Source organism: Opisthocomus hoazin, chromosome 16 (assembly GCF_030867145.1).
Source record: "Opisthocomus hoazin isolate bOpiHoa1 chromosome 16, bOpiHoa1.hap1, whole genome shotgun sequence".
Taxonomy (NCBI): Eukaryota; Metazoa; Chordata; class Aves; order Opisthocomiformes; family Opisthocomidae; genus Opisthocomus; species Opisthocomus hoazin.
In genome coordinates this window covers 18,029,699-18,054,342 of record NC_134429.1, presented here as the reverse complement: position 1 = coordinate 18,054,342, position 24,644 = coordinate 18,029,699, and the positions used below count along the sequence as shown (strand labels likewise).

Here is a 24,644-nt window from a genome sequence, read left to right as displayed (position 1 = left end):
CCAGCAATGACTGAAGGGTTGGATCTCTTCCGAATCGCAGTGAGACTAGCAGTAACAAACGTTTCTGTGTCTGGTGTCACGTTTGTGGAGGTCTCATTGGGTTTCTTGGTGGTTTGAGCCCCCTGCCCTGTGAGTACTGGCACTTCTGATTATTTAGGAGGTTTCTGAAAGAACAGAGAGGGTGGTGGACAGTTCTTCAGACTCTGGTCAGTAAGTTCATCAGCACAAGCCTGTGTCGGCTCCTGTCGGCAGCGCTGGTTAGCTCCTGGTCCGTGCCTCGTGTGTCGTGCTGCGAGACCTCAGCCCAGATGGGGTTTGGTGGGAGTGCTGCTGCCTAGCCCACCGCGGAGGAGAAGCCCCTGCTCTGGGAGTCGGGACGGAAAATTCAGGTGTAGTAACTGAGGCAGGAGCGGGAGGGCTGTCTCGACGCAGCTGGAGTGGGGTTTGAGACAGGGCTTTGAGCTCACGTGCCCAGCGTCCCAGCGCGGTGGTCCGGGGGGGCTGCCCGCTGGCTCCCTGCTGCCGGTGGCTTTGTTCTGGTCTGCGCCCGGCTGTGGTGCAGCCACACCAGGGAGTAAATTGCGAGCTGATGTGTGCAGCAGATACGGCTGCACAGGAGAAGGAAGGAGAGTGATGAATTTGCAACTGTTTTTTCACCTTGTGAGTCTGAGGGGAGATTCCCCCTACTCTTGCCGTGTGCAGGTGCAGCTGAAAGCTGCCCGCTCGTTGCAGCAGGGCCGCGCAGCCCCGGCATCCTCCCCAAGGAAGGGCGGTGAACGCAGACTGCTGCATCGCGTCGGGACGAGCTGCCCTCTGGAATGGAGACAGCATGTGGCAGGCAGGAGAGACTCCCCTGCTTGGGTCTCTGCGAGGTCTCAAGAGGGGAGGGAAACAAGTTTGCGCGTTTGAGGAACCCCCGGAGCAGGCACAGGCAGAAAGAGCCGGGAGATGGGGAGGAAAGCGTGGATTTGATCAATCTGTGTGTCGCTGGTGGGGGTGGGGAAGTTCCTGCGTTCCTCTCATTTACCAGCTGACAGATCTCTGGGAGGAAAGGCGGCTGCTCCTGGAAATTATTAATGGCTTAGAAAGAGGTGCTGGGCTGCCTCGTCATGAGGCAATTAAAGGCGAGAAGGGAGCGTGGCTGCGGCGTCTCTGCGGGCCTGGCTGTAATGAGTGATCTGTCCGCATTAGGTGTTGGTCTGCCTCTAATGAACCTGAACAGGTTTCTTCATTTATCCCTCACGTAATCATATTACATCAATTTAATGCCAGGCTGGTGGGGGCCAGGGGTGTGGAAGGGGAGGTCAGGCATTTTCGTTTCCTAGCAGAATAATCCTGGGCCTTCTCAGTGGCAGCGTTCCTGCTGTGGGCTGTTGGCTTGAGGATCTTGAGGCAGAGTGAGGAGGAAGAGGGGAAGCACCCTGACCATCGTCTTCCGGAGTCTTGCGGATACCCGTCTGCCTCGGGAGATGGAAGCGTGCGTTCTGCGTGAAGGCTGGACTGGGGCCTCTGTGTGGGCACGTCTGTGGAAGGGCAGGCAGGGGCTGAGCTGCGGGGAGAGGAGCAGCAGGCTGGAGAAACTCAGTGAATTCCTCTTGGTGGCCTGCTGCCCGTGTCCTAGCACGTAGGAGTGACCCAGGGGCCCGATACTCAATCTCTGCGTACTCTCAGGTGAGCTGCTAGCTGGATCCATCGGTGCTTCTGCTACTGCTGTGTGATGGATGAGAGCGTGCCCCTCTCGGAGGCTGCCTGAGCCGCTCGGGTGCCCGTCAGCGTGATGTGGTGTGGGGAAGAGCATCACAATCCATCTCCTGGGGAGCAGGTGCTCTCCGCACGGCTGCAGGCGCCCGAGATCGCTCCAGCCAGGAGATGTGGCTTCCGCTCCCTGGGGGGAGTTGCAGAGGGGCTGCGTGCTGGCAGCGCTGACAGATGGGTGACAGCAGAGCGAGCCGGGCGGTGACGGGGAGCTGGAGATGTTAGTGGCCAGCTTATTAATGGCTCTGTCTCCAGTTCAGTGAGTAGCGTAGGTCAGCTGCGGAGCAGGGAGGATGGGACAAAAAACAGATGCCACAGTGGGGCCCGGGAATCACGACGTGAGAAGGATGTACAGCCAGCTTCCAAGCAGAGAGTCTGAAGTGTGAATAAATACCTGCTTCAGCAGTTCTGTGAGCGAGGGCAGGCAGCCTGCAGCACGGAGCTGGGCTTAGCTCAGGGTGCTGGCTGGAGGAGGCGAGAAGCAGCTGGTGGTTCTGCTCCCTCTGTGCAGTTTGTACTCTGCCATTTAAACGCCTGGAGACTCACGCCGTGCAGAGGAGGGACAGAGGGGAGAAGCGCTGCCTCCACCGACGGGAGCTCACCCTGAGTAGAAGAGGTCTGGTCCTAGGGGCTCAGGACCAGGTGATTCTCCCACAGACCAAGCACCCAGAGGCTCTTCACGCTTCCTCCCAGGCTCCCTGGGACCTGGCTAGCCATCTGCAGGGGTAGTTTGCAGCAGAGTCTGTTCCCAGGCCTTTTTGTTGTGCCTAACAGAGGGAATAAAGCTAAGAGAGGTTTACAAGGCTGCCCTGAGCCAGAGAGTCTGCCCCTGTTTTCAGTTACATGTAACTGTGGAGGGCTGGAGGTGGGTACGCGCAGACGCTATTGCGCAGTGGAACCAGCCCTTCCCTGGTCTCGGCTTCATGACTTAGTCCTCCTCCTTTCTTCTGTCTGTTCAGCAGGCCCATTGCTTCTCATGCTGGCCTTCTGTCCATCTTCCTCTCCTAGCTCTCATGTCTCCCTGAGCCGGGCAGGCAGCTAGGTATCTTCGTGCCGGGCGCTTGGGTGCTGCGCCAGTGGTGCTCTAGAAATACCAGCTGGCAGCAAATCCTGGGCTTGAGCAGTAAAACCCTGCTATGGGCTTCTGAGGTGTTTTCTCTCCATCTCGTGACCTTCCTGGCCTCTAGCAGGTGCCTCTGAAATAAACTGCGTCCTCCTCTGGGCCTCTAGTGCAAGGGGATGTGGCTTTTGGAGACATACAGCCAAATTCCCCTGTAGTGCGTGTACGACTGCTCCGGTGGATGAACACGGGGGTGGCGACACTTTGCATCTCCTGCCCACGGGGATGCCTGTGTGCTGCTCTTTCTGTTTGCATTTACACGGTGTCAATACTTGCAGGTAAAGCCAAAGCCAAGCAAGCGTCAGACGACAGTTCGGAAGCAAGCAGCGAGGACTACGGCGAGGACGATGATGAAGAAGAAGGAAAGTATGAAATCGAGGAGGACGAGGAAGAATTGGAAGACGACAGTGACTCAGACAGTAAGTAGGGCGGTCGGGCAGAATTACGGACAGCACTGGTACCTGAAGGCTCCTTCGCGTTCTGGGAGCTCCCCTGCGAAGGAGCCGTCTCCTCTCCTCTCGCTGTGCTGCAGTTCTGAGCTGCGGGGCGTCAGGAGGGGCTGCTACACGGAGACGCGCGCACGCCCCGCACAGGGAGACCTGGCAGCTCTGAGTTCATACTGAGCAGAGAGCGAAAGGGTTAAGGACTTCGCAGGCCTGGCTCTAACAAGCCACCGGTCCTTTCATCTCTTTTCAGGGGCCTCCTGCAGAGAGGCTCAAAGGAGCTCTTGAAGTACAACCCACCCCGACAGCAGCCTTGCTTCGGGGCTCTCCGCGGGTTCCACGCGCGCGGGGTGCGGAGGGTGCGCCTCGCTTTTCATCTGCGCAGTGCCTGGGCTGCGGGGTGCTGCGAGGGGTGACCCGTCAGCTCTCCCTCCCTTGACAGGGCTGCTGGGAGACCTTGCCCACGTCCCGCGTTCCACTGGGGTTCCTGCGCCAAAGCAGTGGTGTTCGCCAGCCTGTGTGCTGGCTTCACCCCACGCTCAGCGCCGATCGCTGCTGCCCAGAGACAGGATGGGTGAGCGGTGGGTGTCTGGGATGCATTAGGAGGAGTGTGGCCAGCAGGTCGAGGGAGGTTCTCCTTCCCCTCTACACTGCCCTGGTGAGACCTCATCTGCAGTGCTGTGTCCAGTGCTGGGCTCCCCAGTTCAAGAAAGATGAGGAGCTACTGGAGAGAGCCCAGCGGAGGGCTACGAGGATGAGGAGGGGACTGGAGCACCTATCCTGTGAGGAGAGGCTGAGGGAGCTGGGCTTGTTCAGCCTGGAGGAGAGAAGGCTGAGAGGGGACCTTAGAAATGCTTATAAATATCTGCAGGGTGGGGGTCAGGAGGATGGGGCCAAGCTCTTTCCAGTGGTGCCCAGCGACAGGACAAGGGGCAACGGGCACAAACTGAAGCAGAGGAAGCTCCAGCTGAACATGAGGAAGAACTTCTTCCCTCTGAGGGTGACAGAGCCCTGGCCCAGGCTGCCCAGGGAGGCTGTGGAGTCTCCTTCTCTGGAGATATTCCAGCCCCGCCTGGACGCGGTGCTGTGCAGCCTGCTCTGGGTGACCCTGCTTGGGCAGGGGGTTGGGCTGGGTGACCCACAGAGGTCCCTTCCAACCCCCACCAGTCTGTGATTCTGTCAGCGCGAGACGCTGCCGGCCCAGCCTGCTCCCAGCAGGCCAGAAGAGCTGTCACAGTGCTACGGAGAAAGCTGCCGGCTGTGTCACCAGGGCTGTGCTCGACAGCAAGCCGGGCTTTGTCGCAGCTGAGGAGAGAGATTCTCCCCGCCCGTCCCTTGCACAGAGGCACAGCGGGCTGGAGGCCCCTGCTCAGCACCCCGACGGCGCAGCTGCCCGCGCTCGCCGCGGCCTCGCCTGCGCCTGCCAAGCCGCTCGGTTGCCGCCGCAGGAAGCCAGGCCTGCCAGGGGCTGTGGCGTTGCTGCTCAGGGCTTTGTATTAGCGGGCCCAGGCTCCGCTCCTCAGCGTGCCACGGGGCCTGATGTGTGGTGGTGCGGAACGGCCGCAAACGCTCCTGTGTGCAGGCTTTGTGTGCTGGTTTGGGGAGCAGGAAGGGGGAAAGAGTCCAAGTGAGAGCAAAACCCGACGGCTGTAGCGTGGCAGATGGCTGTGGCTTGGCACGCACGCCCGAACCCCGGCGCCGAGAATAGACGGGCGTTGGATGCGCGCTCTGACAACGCTGTCAAGGAGGCGGATGGAGCGTTTTCCCTCTCTGCCTACTGGAGTGCTCGGACAAGCTGAAGGCAAAGCACCCTTCCTGGGTGTCCGGGGCAGCAGGAGCGCTGGCCCTCTGCTCCTCCACCCCGAACGGCAGCTTCCCTCACGGGGGGCTGGAGGAGCAAGGGTGACGTTGAGGCCTGGGCACTCCTGGCCTGTGGCACGTTCTCAGACACCAGACGGGCAGATCTGCCCCTCCCAAGGCTTAAGCTCAGCGTGCTGGGCGTTCCCCTTGTGCTTTTTACCAAAACACGCGTGCGTTGCGGCCTGCTCGGGCGATGGAACAGCGAGGAACTTGTGTCCCTGGCAGCTTCCCACCCTCCAGCAGGCCAGAGCCTCAGGGGAGAACTCTGGACGTGCTCCCCATCCCCTGGCGAGGCCCTGCTGGGGTCCTGGCCTGCGCCAGTGTCACCAGGGTGGCTGTGAAGACGCGAGCAGCCAGCGAGTAGCTTTTTGTCCTTTTTGGTGAGCGGGCTGAGCTGGCAGAGCCTGGAGCTGCTCCGGGGAGTGCTGAGGAGCGGGAGGCAGCCCTGTCCCGCTGGTGTGCGACCGGCGGCAGGGATGGGTGCTGAGCGGATGCTTGGCTGGTGGAGCCTACGATGGTCTGCAGGGGTGGAAGTGTGGTGGAGGAAGCTCAGGCCACGCTTGGGGAGTGAGGGGGAAGGGCGCTGGGAATGGGGACGTGGACAGCCCTGCGCAGCCCCTACAAACCCGTTCTGCATCGTGCTCCCCGCTATTAAAATACTGTTTCAAAAAGGAGGGAGCTTGGGGCTGCGTTTTGCGGTTACCTGGGTCAGCTCTTCATGCCCAGCCTGACGTGTCGGGTGAGGAAGACTGACCAGAGCGGGGAGGGCTGAAGGCTTGGAGGCACGTCGTGCCCCCCCAGTTCCTATTTTGCGTTTCTGCCTCGGGCACAGCAGTTCCTTCAGGCTGCTCGCCATCGCCTCGGGTACCCCGGAGCCAGCGCCGTACCGAGCACCCTGCAGCGCTCTCCTGACGCTATCTGGGAGCTGCAGTGGCGCCAATAAATTAATGAGTGTCTGGGATTAATTAGCAGTGAATTGCCTTGACTCGCCTCACTCCCAGTAAAGCAGGATTTACACCTCTCTCTCTTTCCACCCGCAGAGGAGGGCGAGGAAGCCGCTCAGGCTCCCCGGGGCTCGCAGACGCAGAGGAGCAGCACTCGTGGGATGTCACGCTCTGACCTCGAGCAGCTGGCCCAAGGAGAAGAGGATGTCGTGGAGGACTTAACCTTCTCCGATGACGACTGAGCGCCCTCGCAGCCACCCCTCCAAGCTCATCCCTTACAGCACTGCTGGTCCGGGCTCACCTGGCCTTCACCAGCTGGGTCTCAGAGGGGCGAGAGCTGGGGAATGTGCCACCAAGGACTTGCTCAGTGACACGGCAGAGACGCTACTTGGACTTGCAGGTTTTTTTTTTCTACCAGTTTTGGTTTTGGTAAAATTTTGGTCATGTCGAAGCCAGTAAAACTGCTCAGCACAGGTAATAAAAAGCCCTCATTAAAATCTGCTGCTTTAAATAGCACAGGGTTTGGTTTCAGCCCCTGCTGCAGCGTGAGTGAGCTGACCAAGGGGCAGGACAAGTTCTTCTGTCCAAGGGTCCTCCTCTCCGCTCAGCCAGCCCCCCGTGTGACCCCGTGTTTTGCCCTGGGGTCCTCACCACACCCTCCCTTCTCCCAGGGAGTTCTTAAGGATTGCGTAGTGTGTCCCAGAGCTTGGTGTTGTCACTGGCACCATCGGCAGCGGCTCAGTCACCTGGATCAAGCTGGAGACGGTAACGCTGAGTAAGTGCCTTAGGATACTGGGGGGGCGAGGGGAGGGTGTGCTGAGTAAGGAGCAAAACAATGTAGGAAACAGCCGTTCATTTTTGTGATGGCTGTTGGATTTGTGCACGATACATTTGCTGAGCAAGAACAAGTCCGAGCCCGTGCTTCGTAACAGAGCTGTTGTTGCCTGTGGTGACATAAAATCGCCTCTTTCCAGGGCCGGTCGCCGCTCGGCAGCGATGCGTGCCGGCTGTCCTGGCACGCAGCCTTTCCCTTACCTGTCTGCCTGGAGGAGCGGTGCTTGCGGGAGGACATCGTGCCGCTCGGGGTGGGCAAGGGCAATTTGTGATCTGCTGGGAAAGCAGAACCAGCTTCTCTCTTGAGTCTCAGTGTGCGGGACTGGCAGCTAGGAAACGTATTTCTTTGGAAAATCAACTGGAAAGAGATGGCATCAGCGGAGAGAGAGGTAGGAGAAGTATTCTTAGGGTGTATCTGACAGAATCGCTCCTGAAAATGAACTGTGCCTGTCAGGAGCGTTGTTCTTTGTTAGCGCCTATGTTTGGAAAAGAAGGTAGAGGGCCAGGACTACACGGGACCTTTCTTGGCCCAAGGCACCTGCGCAGACACTGTCACCTCTGCCTTCTGCACTGCCCGCACACTCCTCTCCAGGCACCCTCCCAGGAGGACAAGATGAGATGCTGCTTTTAAGAACGTTTTAAAAGAACAACCTTTTCCTTTTAAAAGTTCTATTTTCATGGTGTCAGAAGAACCACAGCTGAGAAACGCTGCCTTGCTGTAGGTAAGCGCCGTGGCCTGGCCAGCGGCCTCCCGCTCGCCCACACGTGAGGGCTGACAACTCGGTGTACGTAAAGAGGTCATTACGCTCGCCCTGTGCTACACCGAGACGTCGTTACCGCCCAGGTAATTGCTGCTGTAATACCACGGTGTGGGGTGTTGGCTTCGCACGGAGTTTGTTACGGCTTTTTGGAGCTCAGCGGCAGGAATGCGGCAGGGAGGGTTTCTTTTTCCCGAAGGCGGTTACGGTAATGATGAGACCTGCCCTTCCTCGGCATGCCCCCGGATACCCTTCGGGGTAGGAAGTCACCTCAGAAATTAATAATTTGGGTTTTATTACTAACATCATTATTACTGTCACTGTTGTTATCATTTGTAGCCCACTCTGAGGGGTTCGCTGAGCTCGCGAGCGAGGTTCCCTGCAGCTCTGTCCTCGGGCCGTTACACGGGGAGCCGGGGGTACGTCTGCCGAGCTGCCAAGGGTAGGGCCCGCACTAGAAGAATCTGGTTTTAACTCACCTTTTCTTCCGAAAGAGAACGGAGCTGCCTTTTCTCCCGTCTCCAGCTCAGCTGGGCAGGGTGCTGTCTGCCTTCTGGCAGCGGTGAGCCGACCCCCGCTGGCTTTTAGGCCAGAAACGCAGCGGCTCCAACGCACCGAGGGAAGAGAGGAGACTTCTTGGGCGAAGCGACCACGTGCAAGGAGCTCAAGAAGCGAGGTACCATGTGTAAATTAAATGTTTTTCTTTTTTATTTAAATTGATTGCTGGAAAGCATTTTTATCGTGATGTGATGGATAATGACTTTTTTTTTTTTTTTACAATATAAAGAAGCTAATGTACCACCAAGCTATTTTGTAAGAAAAACGGTAGCACGTGCAACGTTTCAACAAAAAAAAAAAAAAGAGGGGAGGGGGAGAGAGAGAGAGAAAAGTACCACGTGATTGTTGTTCACAACTGTACAAGTCACAGGAGGTCACCCCCGGAGTTACCGTCTCATTCACAGTAGTAAAAAACTCTACCCCTTGTTTTTCGCCGGAACCACCCCCCCGGCATCCCTCCCCCTCCTCGGGAACGCACAGGTACCTGTCTCGTGGTCCACAGCAGGCCAGAATGTGCAACTACAACCACCTCTGGAACAAGGCTTTAAAAAACAAAACCAACCCTACCAACAAAAAAAAAAACCCCACCCCAAATGTATGAAGGAGTCTGTCGTACCCGCGGAGGAGAGAGGGGCCGCAGCGCCGCCCGCCCTCTGCCCCTTCGTCCCACCGCCGCACACGCCGTGCTGCTGCTTCTCTTCAAAACAAAACGTCGAGTGAAAAAACCCAAAGCTCTGCGGGGCCGGAGCGCGGGCAGAGTCCGTTCTCGGCGTGTGCCGGGAGGGCGATGGTGCCAGGGAGGAGGGCAGCCCCGCGCCGCCTCTGCCGTACCATCCACACGGAGTAAACATGGACCGGAACTTGCCTTTGTTTCTTTATTATTATTATTTTTTCTTTCTTTCGTCTGTCTTTGGTATTGTTTTAAAAGTTGCTAGAGATGCATAGACACCTGAATGAGGAACTGAGGACAGTTTCCAGGGAGGAGGAGATATGGGGGAAGGTGGTGGGTTTCACTGTTGATGGGTTTTTTTGCTCGGGGGTGCTGAGTACCATTGGGAGGAGCAGTGCCCGGTCCCCTTCCCTGCGAGCAGTCACACCCCGGAGTCCCTGCAAGCCACATTTCTTCGAAGGCAGAGAAAAGCGTTGGTTCCCCGTCCAGGGGCTCTCCATCTCGGGCTGATGAGCGAGAAGGGGGGCGAAAGGGAATGGGAACGCGGCCGCCAGCCTCTGGAACTGCTTGCTTGTCCCTTGCGTTGTCGCAGTACATCTTTGGATAGTTTTCTTTCCTTCCCTTTTTTACAGTTTTTAAAACTTCTGTGTGGTTTGTTTTCTTTTTAAACAAAAAGCAAATGCATCCAAAAAAATTAAAAACCTCCCTTCCTCACTCCTGTGTCTCTCTCACCCGGCCGAGGGAGGCTCTCCTGGTCTCTCAGGCGCGTTCCCCGCGGTTGCTTCCGCTGCGGCCCGCTCCCAGCAGCAGTCGAGCGCTGCCCCGCGGTTAGGACGGCGGCTTCGTGGGGTCGTTGAGCCCGGCCATGATGGCGGGGTTCCCGTTCTCCTGCTTCGGCGAGACGCGGCTGGCGGAGGGCAGGCCGCTGCTGAACGGGGAGGCCACGCTGCCCGTGGAGGCCGGCCGGAGGTCAGCGGGGGGCAGGTCCCGCTCGGGGGGCCGCAGACCGGGAGGCTGCAGGGGGAAGGCCATGGGGAAGCCTGCCATGTACAGAACTCTGCCCACTCTCTTGGCCACCTAGTAAAAAAAGGAAAAAAAAACACATTTAAAAAAGGGGAAATAAATGTAGGGGGCAAAAAAGTGATGAGAATGTGCACCAACGGCCTTCAGGAAGACACAGAAGGGGCACGCGCAGACAGCGAGGGCACTTTCTGTGCTCCAAAGCAAGGACTTGCAAAGGGCAAGGACAAGGTCCTGCACCTGGGCAGGAACAACCCCAGGCACCAGTCCAGGCTTGGGGCTGACCTGCTGGAGAGCAGCTCTGTGGAGAGGGACCTGGGTGTCCTGGGGGACGGCAAGGTGACCATGAGCCAGCAGCGTGCCCTGGCTGCCAAGAAAGCCAATGGGATCCTGGGGTGCATTAGGAGGAGTGTGGCCAGCAGGGAGAGGGAGGTTCTCCTCCCCCTCTACACTGCCCTAGTGAGGCCCCATCTGCAGTGCTGTGTCCAGTGCTGGGCTCCCCAGTTCAAGAAAGATGAGGAGCTACTGGAGAGAGTCCAGCGGAGGACGACGAGGATGGTGAGGGGACTGGAACATCTCTCCTAGGAGGAGAGGCTGAGGGAGCTGGGCTTGTTCAGCCTGGAGAAGAGAAGGCTGCGAGGGGACCTTGTAAATGCTTACAAATATCTGCAGGGTGGGTGTCAGGAGGACGGGGCCAGACTCTTTCTAGTGGTGCCCAGTGACAGGACAAGGGGCAATGGGCACAAACTGAAGCAGAGGAAGCTCCAGCTGAACCCGAGGAAGAACTTCTTCCCTCTGAGGGTGACGGAGCCCTGGAACAGGCTGCCCAGGGAGGCTGTGGAGTCTCCTTCTCTGGAGATATTCCAGCCCCGCCTGGACGCGGTGCTGTGCAGCCTGCTCTGGGTGACCCTGCTTGGGCAGGGGGTTGGGCTGGGGGACCCACAGAGGTCCCTGCCAACCCCCACCAGTCTGATTCTGTGAAAGCCAACTGCAGCAGGAAGAGCTGGGTTACATCATTTGAATGAAGAGCCACCATTCCCAACCCACCAACCCCACCCCCTTGGTGCCTTCCCCGAGAAGAGCAGGGAAGGTTTCCTCCTCTCCTCTCCGCAGGGCTCTGTCCTGCAGTAGTGTCCCTTGCGCTGGTACACTGGGCACTTTGGTGCCTGGCACCCAGCTACAGCTGGAGCTGCAAGGGCCACCCTAGATCGCGTCGCAGCACTAAAGATGTGCTGGGATGTGGTGTGCACCCTCTGCCTGGGGTTTGCTGCGCGTCCATCTCGTCTTTGGCCAGAACCAGCCCAAGGCCTTGCTAGGTGTGGGCTGAAAAGCAGCGTAAAACCCAAAGCTGACCCAAGTCCGGCCTCAGAGCTGGAATAATCGTGTCTCACCGTCTCGTGGGGGACTATGGACCCTGCAGCCTGTTGACCTGGCTGGGTAAGGCTGCGTGGACAGCCATGCGAGTGCTCAGCTTCTTTCACAGACCACCCCCCCGCCCCCCCCCCCCCCCCCCCCCCCCCCCCCCCCGCACATCCCCACCAGGAGCAAAACCCAGTGGGGGTGAGCAGCAGGTCCTGAGTTGTCTCTGCTGCAGGCGGCCTTGGGACCACGGGCTGACCGACTCCTGGTGCGTCATTAACAGGCACCACTGGATGGACACTGTGCTAGATCTCTGCTGCAGCCCGGGGTGCCGTACATGGACGGGGCATGAGCCCACCTCTGACGAGCAGAAAGTCTCTTGGTGGGGGGGGCAAGGGAGGGTGGGATGAAAGGGTGAGGGAGAAAAAAAAAACAAAAAAAACGTGGCTATGGGGTGGCTGCTGTTTAACTGCGCAGGAAACTGTAAGCCTGCAGCCTCTCCCTTCTGTGCAGGCCCGAGGAAAACGCTCAGGTTCTCCCCTCCCAGCCAGGGCCAAAGGCCCCACGACTTCCCAGCACCTACACAGCTGTTTCGCATTTCAGCTTAAACAAAAACACAGGCCTGAGCTCAAACCAGACAACTGCGGCATTATGCAGTTAGCAGCATCGGGGACTTTGCTCCCCACTTACTTCCCCCCCCCCCCATGCCTTATTATAGCCCTTTAAACACTATTGATTAAATCGAAGCAGGGTTTTTCTGCTTTCAGCCCATATCTCGTACCCCCCTCCCAAATCCGGGCTAAGAATGTCTGCGCGCTGTTTGGCGTTCTCTGTTTCTTGAGAAACATTAGAGTTTTATTTCCTACTGAATTGACCCACGGGGACCAATTGCCCACAGACCCTTTTTATTAGACCCCTCATAAACAGGGAGGGCTGTAGGGAAAGTAGTAAAGTTTCTCTTATTGTTTTAACATAATGTCACAAATGTATAGCTGGGGGTTAGGGACCCTGTGCCAGCCCCGTGCCTGTCCGTGCAACCCCTGTGTGCACGCACATCCCTGTCACCACTGCTCCAGGACCTGATCCCTGAGGGAAGCCACCAGCACAGCCTGTTCTTAACACGTCAGAAGCCGTTTTCTGATCATTAAATGGAAAAAAAAGAAGAAAAAAGCTAGCAGAGATGGTCTAGATTTGAGTCCAGCCAAGGGGACATGGAGACAACTGACCTGGAAGTCACCAAGGCCAGACGACTTCTGGCTGGAGAAGGCAGGAGAACAGCAAAGCAGTGTTAGGAAAGCAGAGACCTGGATGCCAAGTCATGGAGGGTGGGGGGAAGGAGGTCTTTTGAGAAGGAGAGACAGCGCTAGAAGGGCACAACAGCAACCCAGGCTGTTGAGGAGGACAGGCAGTCCCCTAAAAGAGAGAACTTGAGGCAAATATGATTTCTGCTTCCAGTGTATCAAAACACAAATGAACAGCACAAATGGGGGGGTGAGGGGGGGGCACAGCCCATCAGCAAGACCAGGAAGCTATGACTAGCAAGAGAGAAAAACGTTACAGAAGTCTATTACCAGCGCAGCAGAGAAGGGGAAGAGCTGCTCCACGACTCGCTGGGGAGGGAAAGTAATCAACAGACGACGCTGCGACGCGTTACCGCGCCTGTGCTTCAAGCCTCGCTAAAGAGAACTGCGCCAGCTCGTTGGGAGGAAAATGAGCAGCAAAAGGACTTGCAGCCAGTCTCGAAAACTAAAGGCACAACTGGTTCCTGAGCTGGCTTTACCCTGTTCTTTAGATACTTCGGGATGATTATTTTCAGGTTCAACTGATTTGAAACCATCCCCCTTGCCTCGCCTGTTTACAGCTTTTCTTTTCCTGGCCGGTGTTTGTGGGCCCAGCCAAATGGGTCTTTTCTAGCAGAAGCCCGTCCAACTCCGGCGTTTCCCGCTGCGTCCCCACTCTTCCCTCCCATCCCCTGTCCTGAACTCTTTGCTTCTGCCCTGGGACACTGAATACTGTCCCTATTTTTTTCCCAAAAGAGTTATGTGACTGGCTCCAGATGAGGATATGGAACACCGTGGAGGACAAATGAAGCTTCCTTGAAACCAGAATTACAAATAAATAAATTAACAGTTATTGCTTGACAACTTACACTCACTCAGCCAGGTCTCTTGACAGCCCTGTTCCAGCTAGGGACAGCTTTAAAGTGTGCCACTCGCTACTACGCAGGAGCTTCTCCTACCTGTGACCTTATCTTCAGCGCAGGTCCGAGTTTCAGCCCCATATTGTTCAGTAAGTGCTCTTCTGTCAGCAGGGGCAGGGTCTCGCCATCAATGGCCTGCTCTCGGAATACCTGCAAGAGACCAGACCACAGGTCCAGGCTTAGAAATGCCCGGGATGTACCTGCCCTGCTCGTCTTGCCGTCGCGAGCCTCAGCGACGAAGCAGGCCCATGGTACTGCACGAGAGGTGGCTACAATCCTGAGCCCGCGGCTAGGAGCCAGCAAGGGGACACGTGGGAATGCCAGTTCGGGCTGGCTGGGCCAGTTTAGAGAAAGAGATACATGGTTTTTCTTCTTTTTTTCTTTTTTTAATGTTGGGATGGGGCGTGAAATTTTTTCTCTGGGGCATTTCCCCAGGATTAGCAACCCAACAGCCTGACCTAAGTGCGACGTTATGAGTAAGCCCAGCTGACAGCGGGTGACAGCAGATCTGAGAAAGAAGAGTGACATGCCCGGGGGCCCTATCCCAACTCCGAACAGGGCAGAAGACACAGGAGAAAAGAGAGGAATCTAAATTTTGGCAAATCCTAGGTCACTCACACTTGTGTGGGTATTTTGAAAAGGTTGACCCAGTAGACTTCAAAAGTGTTTGCAGTCTTCAGTGAGGCGTGTGGCAAGTGAAACGGAGGAACTGGCTGGTTCATGCATTTCCTTCTCAAAGCTGCTCATTTCCCAAACAGTCTCCAGGCAAAATACATGAACAGATCTGTGGAGCGCATTCTGCAGGTCAGACCGAGCCACCTGCACCACTCCGTTTGGCACTTTTTTTCTCTTTATTTTCTTCCTTGCCTCCTCCTCTGCCTGTCATACACCACAACCATTCCTAGACCACGCGAGCGGCCTGGAGAACGCAGTCCGCCGTGCTGGCTGGCCGTGCCTCCGCCACCCAGGGCACCGGGTGGGCTCGGGGAGGACGAGCCCTCTGCGTCGGTCTGTGTCAGCACTAGGCCCTTTCTTTTCCCCCCCCACCAGGACTTCTAGCAACATGGACTGGTAAAGTCAGAATCACAGACTGGTGGGGGTTGGCAGGGACCTCTGGGGGTCACCCAGTCCAACCCCCTGCCCAAGCAGGGTCACCCAGAGCAGACTGCACAGGACCTTGTCCAGGCGGGGCTGGAATATCTCCAGAGAGAGGAGACTCTACAGCCTCCCTGGGCAGCCTGTAAAAAGGCTCCTAGAAAAAAAAGGCTCCTGCTCCTGCAAAAAGCCTGCTCCTGCAGGCTTACAAAATGGCAGTTTCCCATCAACACATTTTAATACACCCAGCCATGCAAAACTACAGCATCTTCAGGACAGGAAAAAATACTTTGTTTTGCCGCTATCTATTTCAAATGACCGGGTCACGCCAGAGTTTTCCACCTAATATGCACGGTGGTATAAAGGTACAGGTCTGGACACACGGTCTTATTGCTCCATCCCTCACTCACCGAGCAGGGCGATGCTCACCCCGCCTCCCCGGGTGTCTACTGGGGCCACGCAGGCTCGATACTTCACGAGACAACGGCCATCACTGGCGACGCAGCCAGCAGGTTCCCCTCGGTTCTGCGAGGCGTCAGGGTTGTTTTACGAAACCACACCTCCACTCCGCAGCGTTTCTGTCGCGCCCCAGCCCGCGCTGGATGCTCGCCCAGATGAGCTGCCCGGGGGGCCTGATCCTGCCGCCTCGCCATGCTTCTGCACAGCATTACGATTCCTGAACGCTACGGCGAGGAAGGGGGTTTCCATTTCCTCTAACGGCTTCTTTCTCAGCAGCGGGCCGCAGCCCAGAGCCATCCCTTTGGAGAGTGGCAGCGGCTGCTGGAGCCAAGGCAGCTGAGCTGCCACGAGTGGTTTTTATTGCCGGGCTCCACCAGCAAAGCCGCCCGTGACTGCAGCATGTGTTTCTGCTCTTTGACCTAGCTAAACTTACTACACCAATTTCTTTTCCTTCCTCTGAAGCCAGTGTGGCTGGGAGCCAAAAGCCTCCCCTCGCTCGGCACTGAAACCCTCCACAAAAAGCCTTCGCTTGAGTGAAGCAGCCCCTCGGGTGTCCCACAGGTCTGGATCTACCGCAGGGACAAAGCCGAGTGCTGTCGAGGGCTGAAATCGGGCACGGCGACTCTTGGTGTTGCTGAAGTTTTGTTGTTTGTCTGAAACACGTTTCTGAAGGCGCAGCACACCACCAGACTCCCGCTGGGTTTTCCTGGCAGGAGCAGCCTGCAGCCCCGTGCCAGACCTCCCCGGCAGCTGTGGTTTTGGAGCGGAGAACACAGGCAGCTCTGCAGCTCAGAGCCACAGAGCTGGGTCACCCTTGAACACTGGCATTTTCACATAGTAAAAAACCTGTTAAGCGTATAACCGTAGCGCATAAAAACGCATCATCCCTTAAGCCACGCAGCCCAGCAAGGCTGGGCCAGGAGGCTGTTCAGAGCAGCTCCCGTTATCGTAAAACATTTTGTTTGCAATGCACCGAGAAGATTGCTGAGCCTTTTGTCTCAGCAAGCTATTGATTTCTTCCCCACTGGTGTAACCAGGAGCTGGCACGGGAGGTGTGAATGGATGACCCTTTGGCGAGGCGGCTGCGTTAAAGATTTCTGCACCTTTCCTAATTCAGAAGCTTCCAGACAACGCTGATCCTCGTTCCCCAACGCAGGAACGCAGGCACACTGCAACCCCAGCAGCGCGAGAGCGGCGGGGGGTAATGGAGAACGCGAGTAGCTGCGTCTTGTGGGTTTAGAGCCTTTCGCTTGAGCTCTCAACACCTGCAGCCCACACGTGCTCTCCTGAACCCACCACCCACTCCTTTACCATCCCCACCAAACCAGCTCCTGCGCTCCTCTCTGCACGCGCAGACCTGCTGCTCCTCGCTCCCGTGAACACCCATCCATCCACCAGCTTTTTTTAACCAGTGTCCTTTCCCTCGCTCTCCCCATCACCAGAAACCGGCCCTTCTCTCTCCCACACACCCCCAAACCGGCCCCTTCCCTCTTCCCCACCCACCCGGTCACCCTGACCTGCTCCCAAGCACAACCCAAGTCTCTGTCTCTCCTCCTGGGGAACGCTGCGGGTCCCCCACCGCCGCAACGAGCGTTCCCTTCCCTACACGCTGCCTCTCGCACGCACGCACGGCCGCCTGCTCCAAAGCAGCACTGGTTTCACAGCTGGTTTGAAGCAAGCACGTTGTGATGGGGTGAACTTCGCGGTCTGGGAGCAAGGCAGAACGGACGTTGGACTGAAAGCACATCATCCTGCCACCCGAGCAAGAAGCGGGAGGTGCGGGGCCATTCCAGGTCTCCCCTTCCCCATGGCTCCGGAGGGATGCAGAAGCACGCGCCTTTCCCCACGGCACACGACCCGATCACCCCCGGGCAATCGCCTCCCCAGAGCCCGACAGGCGCTGCGCTCCCCGAACCAGCAGAGGGGTGCTCGGAACGGGGGGGGCACAGGGTCTGCGGGAGGACGCCTGCCTGACGCCGCTAACGGAGCGCGAGACAGCAAAGGGGGGGGGCAGGTTTTTAGAAACGAGATTTCAGCCAGCCTGGACGTCAGCGCACGGCTCTGCCCTCCTCAGCGGTCAGTCAGGGAAGCTCCTCGCTGGAAGCGGCGCGTCCGGAAAGCTCCGGCTCCTTCCTCCCTTTCACGATCTGCTCCCAGCCTAGGACGCGTCTCTGCTGAAAGGCTGGCTTGTCCCGAGCTCTGGCCCTTTGCCTCTCTCTCTCGGCTACGTTCGGTCCCTCCCTGTAAGCACGCTGCACCCTCTTCACGAGGCTGCCCCAGGCAGCGGAGGAATCCGTGCCTTCGCAGTTGGTGCCTTCTCTCAATGGGGCATTGATAACGGGCTCGAGCAGAGGCCGGGAGCCAAAAACACAGGGCTGGTTTTTGTACCGCACCTCACGACCTCACACCGAGTGGGCTTCACAAAGCCCCCAGTGCTGATGGACGTTTCAGCTCTGCTATAAAGAGCTTAAAAACCGCAGTCGCCGTCACTCTGCGGTGCGAACGCGGGGGTTACTTCGACGCGCGCGCAGGCAGGGTCCCTCGCAGCCCCGCTCCGTCCCGACAACGCTCTGGGTGCGGCCAGAGAAGGCAGCACCCTCTGCCAGGCTGGCGGGTGCCGCCAGCTGCCTGCCCCGACGCAGGGGTACCCGGCCGCCCACCCCTCGGCACAGCTGCTCCTCACAAAGCCACCGCTGCGTTCAGCTCCGCGGCGGAGCGTGGGGCAGCTTCTAAAAGCACCAGCTGGACAGTGAGAGAGAAGTGATGCTCAGCCAATAACCACAACCAACCCTGCAACTCCAACGCTCGCTCCCTATGCCCATCCCGTCCTGCTGTCCTCTCTCCTTCCTGCTATCCACCTGCAAGGCCCACCGCACACCTTCTCGGGGTCTTCACGGGCAGCAAGTAGCTATTTAGCAATCCACCAGGAAAAAAAACAAACCGAAAAGCTTCAGGCCCTGCAGGGCTCCGAGATACCTTCTCCTAGGAGGGAGAGTGCAGATAAAATAGGCACAGACAGGAGGGAGAACGGGGGCTGGTGGGGAGGACGCTCCTCCCGCCGTGTTCTGGAGGTTGCTCAGAGCTTTACCTGAGTGTACTCGGTGCAGCCAGACAAGTTGGACACAAAGCTGCACACATCCTCCACCGTCCATTTGCTGATGTCTTCCAGCGCGGGGCTTTCCTCACCATCCAGAAACAGACCTCCCATGGTGCCTGGATTGTTTGGAGTTGGGGGGGGTAGGAAGGAGGGGAGGAGAAAGAAACATAAATCATTAAAATCCCACACGGACAACAACTAGCCTGCAATCTGAATATTTTTCTCTAGCCACACATTCATCTTTAATGACCTGTCAATTAAAGCACTGGGCAGGGTCAATTCATAGGCCTCTTCCTCCTGGAGGTCCCCAGCTTAGCAAGGGGGGCAGGGGAAAGGAAAAATCCCAGCTAATGCATTTCATGTGTTTAATGTTCTTCAGCTGCGGGGAAGCAACGGGGGGAGGGGAGAGAAAAGAAGAAAAAAAAAAAACCAACCCTGAAGGAGTGCTTCTCCACACGCACCGCAAAGCGGAAAACTCTGCCTGCCCTGGGGGTTCCTTTCCCCCAACGCTTCTCCTGGCGACGTGCTCCGAATGACAACAGGCCCCGGCCCCCCTCCCTGGTGGCCCACCGCCTCGCCGGAGCGGGAACCACTGGAGAAGGTCTTGCTCTTGCCAAGTGTTTGTTTTCAATCCACCCCAGCCCGAAATACCCAGCGGATCGGTCCGGCCCGAGGCAGCCGCTCCCCCCCGCCGCGGGAGCCGGGCATCGCTCCTGGCCACGCGTCTGACGGGTGACGGGACGGCCCCCGCGCCGCTCGGAACCGATACGTCAGTTCTCCGAAACGCAAGAGCGGTTCAGGTCCCAGCCCTGTCAGCAGAGCCGAGGTGATGGGTTCCAACGGGGCGGGCGAGCCCCCCCGCGTCGCCGGTGCCTGACAGCACGGGACCCGCGCGGGCTGCGGCCGAGAGGAGCCTGAGCAGAGCCACCGAGAGCGAGCAATGGCGAGAGAAGCGCCAGCCAGGTGACGCGATCTGCTGCCGCGTGCGGAAGGAAAACCAGAGAAACGAGTAACGAGGAGCCCGGTTCCAGAGACCACCACGCCGGGGGGGGGAAGGCACTGTCAGCCTGGGGGGGACTCCCTGCCGCGTGGGATCATCCAGACCAAGAGATCCAGAGGACGTTTACAGGGATGCGAACATCCGCGATTACAGCGGGCAGGGAAATAGTTTACGAGGGGCGTAAACTGCTCTGCTCCGGGGCACAAAGCAAGAAATTACCAGGAAAAAAATATTTCTCCCAGAGGTCTATCATGACAAAATTATCTGTCCTGCAGGTTCAAGGTTCTTCCCCAAGGCACCCGGCGAGCACCACGGGCGTAACCCCTGGCCGCGACTCCTTCGCTCCTGCCCGCAGCAGGTCGGGCAGCGCTTCTGCAAGTCCCGACGGGATAAAGTGGGATGCGGTGGGGAGCCTGCACCCCGAAAGCCAGGAGCGGCCGGTTCCCCGGGGGAACACAGCAGGTCAGAGGCGCAGGGAGAGCGAGCAAAGCCACACGCTGAGCTGCTGCCGGCTGCTTGGGAAAGCCACCAGCCCAGCCCAAGGTACCAGGAGAAGGACAGGACCTACAGAGGAAGCTACCACGGTGTAAGATGCTCTTCAGACAACAGCAGTCGGCACAAGCAGCGGTCAGACGCTACGGAACCACTTCCACTCCGTTTCCGCTCCCGGCTTCCCGCGTCCCTTCCCAGCCTCGCCCTCCGCACCGCTCCGTAGCTGCACCACCACCTCCCCTCCCGGCCCCAGCAATGTCCGCTTCGGCCAGAACCGAGCCTGCACCCCCAGGCAGTCGCTGCGCATCCCCCAGTGCAGCCACAGCACGGGGACCACTGGCCTGCCGCGGAGACGGGGCCAGCACTGCTCCCAACGCCCCAGCACTCGGGGACGAGCCCACGTCTCCCCACGGGCCAGCGCAAACGTCGTGGCCGGAGCCGCAGGGCGAGACAGGAGCCCTCCCAAGCCCGCTGCCTGCGCCCAGCTCTCCGGAGCAGGGACAGGGCTGTCCCTCGCTGTCTCCCCGTGCCTTGGCCACGTCTCCGCAGGCCACCTTGCCGGTGCTTCTCACCAGCGCAGGACCCTCTGGGCGCTGTGGGCAACAGCCAGGCCTTCTGCAGCCCCTTCATGCCCTCAGGTTCTTCTCGCAGGCTCGGAGCCCTCTCTCCCTCCCCTCACCCAAGCACCAGGCTTGCAAGGTGCTCTGCTCACTGCCCCTCGCCTCGCCGGAGGCCCGGCAGCTCCTCGCTCCCCTCACAGCCCTTCTCCTTCCAGCTAGAAAGAGCTGCAAACACTCCGGTGGGTCTGCTGACAGCCGCAGAGAAAAGGACCGGCTCTCCTGCGAGCTAGGAGCGCGTCGGCGTGGGACGGGGCGGCAGCGGCCGTGGCCACCCCAGGCAGACAGACGGATGGACGCAAGCCCTCCTTCGCATTCCTCTTGCACGCCATTTTCCAGGAGACAAACTCCCAGCTGCTTATGTTCAAATTCACAAAACGCTCCAGCGGCTGAGGGCTTTCTTCCCTTTTTTGCTGTTTCGAGGGAGGGTTTTTCTTTCTCGGGGTGGGGGGTAATTCTCTTTCTCCTGTTTGGAAGAGCGGCTGCAGCTCGGTAAATAGAGGCAGGGAAACTGAACTCAGTTATTCCAGGCACAGTCACCGCTCGGGCGAGACACCTCCGTCCGCAGCCAGAGCGAGCGTCTCCGAGGGGATCTGACCGTAACAGCCAACTGCTTTAAAATTAGGTACTTCCTTATTGCAGAAGCAAGCCCAGGACTGAACTGCAGCAACGCAGTGCTCGGGAATGAATTCTCCGGTCGCCAGCCAGCCCCAGCCTCCGGCTTCCCCTCCGCCTGCACGCAGCGAGGCCGGGCAGAGCCCCTCCAGCGCGGGCAGAGCTTGAGCCCTGACGCTGCGCTCGCCGCTGGCAGGGACGAGGGGAGAGGTGTGTGGCTTCCCTACGGTCCCGCACCCGCAATCCGGGAAGCGCGCCGGGCGCGGGGTCATTCGCAGCGTTACCGACGCCGCCGGCGGAGCTGCGCCAGCGACCGCCTCTCCCACGGAAGCCGTTCTCCTCCATGGTCGTCTTCCCTTCGTCTCTTGGTGCGCCCAGAAGAGAGGAAGGGAGAGCTCGGGCTGCACGCAGACGCTCACACAGTGAGCCCGCTGTGTCCAAGAGGGAGGGCAAGACAGGCCCGCTGGATGGGAACAAGAAATATTTTCCACGTACCCACACACACAGAAATATAATACGGCCAAAATATTTATCTCAGAGAGTTTGTTTTCCCTTCCCATTTATACCAGAGCAACAGGGACTGACTGGTGGAAATATTCTTGGGAGGGGGAAAGGTAAATACCAATGCTTTGGGTTCTGGCCTTCTAGCAGTTTGTGCCACAGAACTTACAAGCCAGAGGGTGGAAACCTATTTCCACGGAGGGTGGTGGCAAAACACCCCAGCTCCCTGCAGAAAAGCCCCAAATCCCACGGAGGCTGCAGCAGGGCTCAGCCCCAGCAGCTCCAAAGCCTCCGTCACCATTCTCTGTCCTCGGCACCCCCGAAGTCAGGGTTGTCAGCCTGGTGTTCAGGCGTCCCCCCCGTCCTTTGGCTCCCACCTCGGCTCTGTCACCGGTCTGCAGTCACCAGAGGCAGGAATAACCCCAGGAAGGGTTGCCGTAGGAGGACGCAGCAGCTGATTACAGTGGTCTCTCTGGCCCCACTGCATATCTAATCTGCAGCTAGTGCAGGACCAGCCCTCAGCACCCTGCATCCAGTCACCGGCCCGTTCTAATCCTGAAGTCCCCGGAGCAGAAGGGCTCCCGTCCTTCCTCCCATCCCTCCTCAGGACGATACTGCGCTGTCTGCTCCATCTCCGCGCACGGCTGCACCCACTCCCCACCGCCCTGGCAGCCTGGAGAATGATAACAAATCGGTGCCAAGCGGCTAGAAGGGACGCACTTTCTATTATAATAATGACATGTCACTGGATGCTGCTGGACTGCGAGGAGGCATAAAGGGCAGCGTCTATTCCCTGCCAGGCCTCCTCTGTCTTGCTCCATGATAAATGACGGTCCGAGAGACTGGTAATGGATTACGGAGCGTTTCACCAGATGGGGCCCGGCGGGTAGAGACTGAAAAGAATCCATCGTCCCAGGCCAGTGTCTTGTAGACAGGTGTCCACGTACAAGCCCTCATCACCCGCGCCGCAGCCCATTTGTAACGTCCCTCCCTCCTCCTGATACCCAGCCGCTTCAGAAGAGAAGCCAAGGGCTGCACAGGGCAGGGAGAGGAACCCTTCTGGCCGTCCCAGTAAGGCAAAGCTCTGCTGCAAACCCAGCAGCCAGGCTGCCACGGGGCCGTCTGCTGCGCACAGACATGCGAGCTTTGCTCCTGGCATCACAGGAGACAGTTCAGGTGCCAAGTGAAGTGGGTGTCAAGAGGATGGGGTCAGACTCTTCTCAGTGGTGCCCAGTGACAGGACAAGGGGCAACGGGCACAAACTGAAGCAGAGGAAGCTCCAGCTGAACATGAGGAAGAACTTCTTCCCTCTGAGGGTGACGGAGCCCTGGCCCAGGCTGCCCAGGGAGGCTGTGGAGTCTCCTTCTCTGGAGATATTCCAGCCCCGCCTGGCCGCGGTGCTGTGCAGCCTGCTCTGGGTGACCCTGCTTGGGCAGGGGGTTGGGCTGGGTGACCCACAGAGGTCCCTTCCAACCCCGACCATTCTGTGATTCTGTGAACTGGGAGACCAGTGCACAAAGCAAACCCACTTGGAAGTCAGCCCACCTATGGGTTTAATCAGTTTTGCTACCACCCTGTAACCCCTCTGCCCCCCCTCCCTGGGCACGCACCCCACACCCCCCCACCCCACTCCCCCCCACCGGAGAGGGCTCGGGTCACGGAGCGGCACTGGAAGGCTTGCGTTAATTGCTCTCCAGACTACAGATCGATAGAAGGATTTTAGCCTCCTGCACACTCCATCCTTCACCTTTTCCAAAGGACGGGGCTGGAGGAGGGCGGCGGGAGGAGGAGGGGAGCAAGGCTGCTGAAACCTTGACGAGATGAGGTCATCGAGCAGCTGCCACATCCCCAGAAGGCAGCTCGGGGAATCGACCCAGCTCTGGCTGCCTCATCGATATTCTTTCCAGTAGGGACAAAAACCAGCTCTTTGCCTCCAAAGGAGGAGCCTCCCCTTGCTGGAAGACCAGAGGAGCTGCCTGAACCTCAGTGGTCATTTTCAGCCAGCCACGTCTCTCCTCTCCTCTCCTCCCTCTGGCTCTTCCTTTCGGCCTCCCACGGTACCTGCCGTGTTTAGGTGGTTATTTTCTAATACCAGCCTCCGGTGTACAGCACAACGTCGCGACCGTCCTGGCCAGAAGAGCAGCCCTTGTGCAAAACAGGATTATGGAAATGATCTGGCACCGGGGAAGGGCTGGGTGCAGTCCTGTCTGTCTGTCTCCAGGCGGTCTGTGTTCCCCAAGGGCCAAAGGAACACATTTTTCACTGACGCACGGTACCCCAGCACAGCCCACGATCCCCGCAGCCTGTGGATCAATACAGCCCTCAATATTTCAGCTGCTGAACTCCCAGCTCCCCGATCGACCCGCTGTGCTGCACCAAACAAGATGCCCTCTCTTCCCAAGGCTGCTTCAGCTGAGAGCTTTCGCCACGGAGCTGTACAGTGCCTAAATTCAGCGCTGCCTAAACAAAAGGGCCTAAACTCAGCGCTGCTACCCAGCAAACCAGCAATATTCACAGCCACGACACCGTGTGAAGCTAGCCAAAAGGGTAAGAGCCCTCAGGAAAAGACCTACAGCTCTGGAACAGGCTCCACAAATCAGAAGCGCCTGGAAACCGGGCAGTGAAACACGGCCCTGATCTTTGCCGAGGCCTCAAGACATGATCGTGATATAAATTCGAAGTGATAATAATAAATGGGCTATTACAGGAACTCGCGCGTTGCTGGGGGAGGGACGAAACCCATCTACAATCCAGGCTTCCCCGCAGAGCCTCACACAAGCGATGAGCACCACGGAGCCGCGCGTTTCCCTTTTTAATGGCCGGGAGAAAAAGGCTCCTGCGAGGAAGCCTCCGCAGCCCAAGGCAGCAGGAATATATTTATCATGCTGGCCACCTGCCTGTCATAGAAAAATCGCTTCCTCCGTCCTGGCTGGAAGGCAGCTCTAATGAGCGATGGGCAGCCGCGTTCACAACCGCCGCAGCTCTTTGCATAGAAAACAGGCAGCCTCAGCAACCCGCACGCTGTGCCCCCCCCTTTCTCCCTCCTCCACGTGGCAGGAGGTCCTGCCTCCTGCTAATTGCTCAGCCAAGTAATTAGCTGCGGCACATTTTGGCTCTCGGCTAGGCTAGCGGGGCTGCCGCCCTGCTCTGCGCGCAGGAGACCCTTGGGCAGAGCAGCTCCCAGGGTCTGAACCCCCCCTTTGCACCACCCGGGCTCACCGTTCCCTTCTGCCTCCAGCTGTGCCAT

General features: G+C 58.4%; 2 protein-coding genes across 15 annotated transcripts in view; one reads left to right on the top strand and one right to left on the bottom strand.

Moving 5' to 3' along the window:
• The window catches only part of NOC2L (NOC2 like nucleolar associated transcriptional repressor), a 56,209-nt gene extending 47,627 nt beyond the window's left edge, over window positions 1-8,582 (top strand). For 2 of the 6 annotated variants that reach the window (XM_075437123.1, XM_075437122.1), the window contains exons 18-19: window positions 3,154-3,294; window positions 6,219-8,439. In XM_075437123.1, coding sequence (XP_075293238.1) covers window positions 3,154-3,294; window positions 6,219-6,364 — 287 coding nt within the window. In that variant the 3' untranslated portion in view covers window positions 6,365-8,439. Of the gene's footprint in view, window positions 1-3,153; window positions 3,295-6,218; window positions 8,440-8,501 lie in introns of those variants that run through there. The other 4 variants (XR_012765666.1, XR_012765665.1, XR_012765667.1 and 1 more) reach the window with 4 other exon arrangements.
• Window positions 8,583-9,616: 1,034 nt separating this feature from the next.
• SAMD11 (sterile alpha motif domain containing 11) overlaps window positions 9,617-24,644 on the bottom strand; it is a 187,930-nt gene continuing 172,902 nt past the window's right edge. For all 9 annotated transcript variants that reach the window (XM_075437113.1, XM_075437116.1, XM_075437115.1 and 6 more), the window contains 3 exons: window positions 18,164-18,288; window positions 13,561-13,671; window positions 9,617-10,019 (listed from right to left, as the gene is read on the bottom strand). In XM_075437113.1, coding sequence (XP_075293228.1) covers window positions 9,771-10,019; window positions 13,561-13,671; window positions 18,164-18,288 — 485 coding nt within the window. In that variant the 3' untranslated portion in view covers window positions 9,617-9,770. The remainder of the gene's footprint in view (window positions 10,020-13,560; window positions 13,672-18,163; window positions 18,289-24,644) is intronic.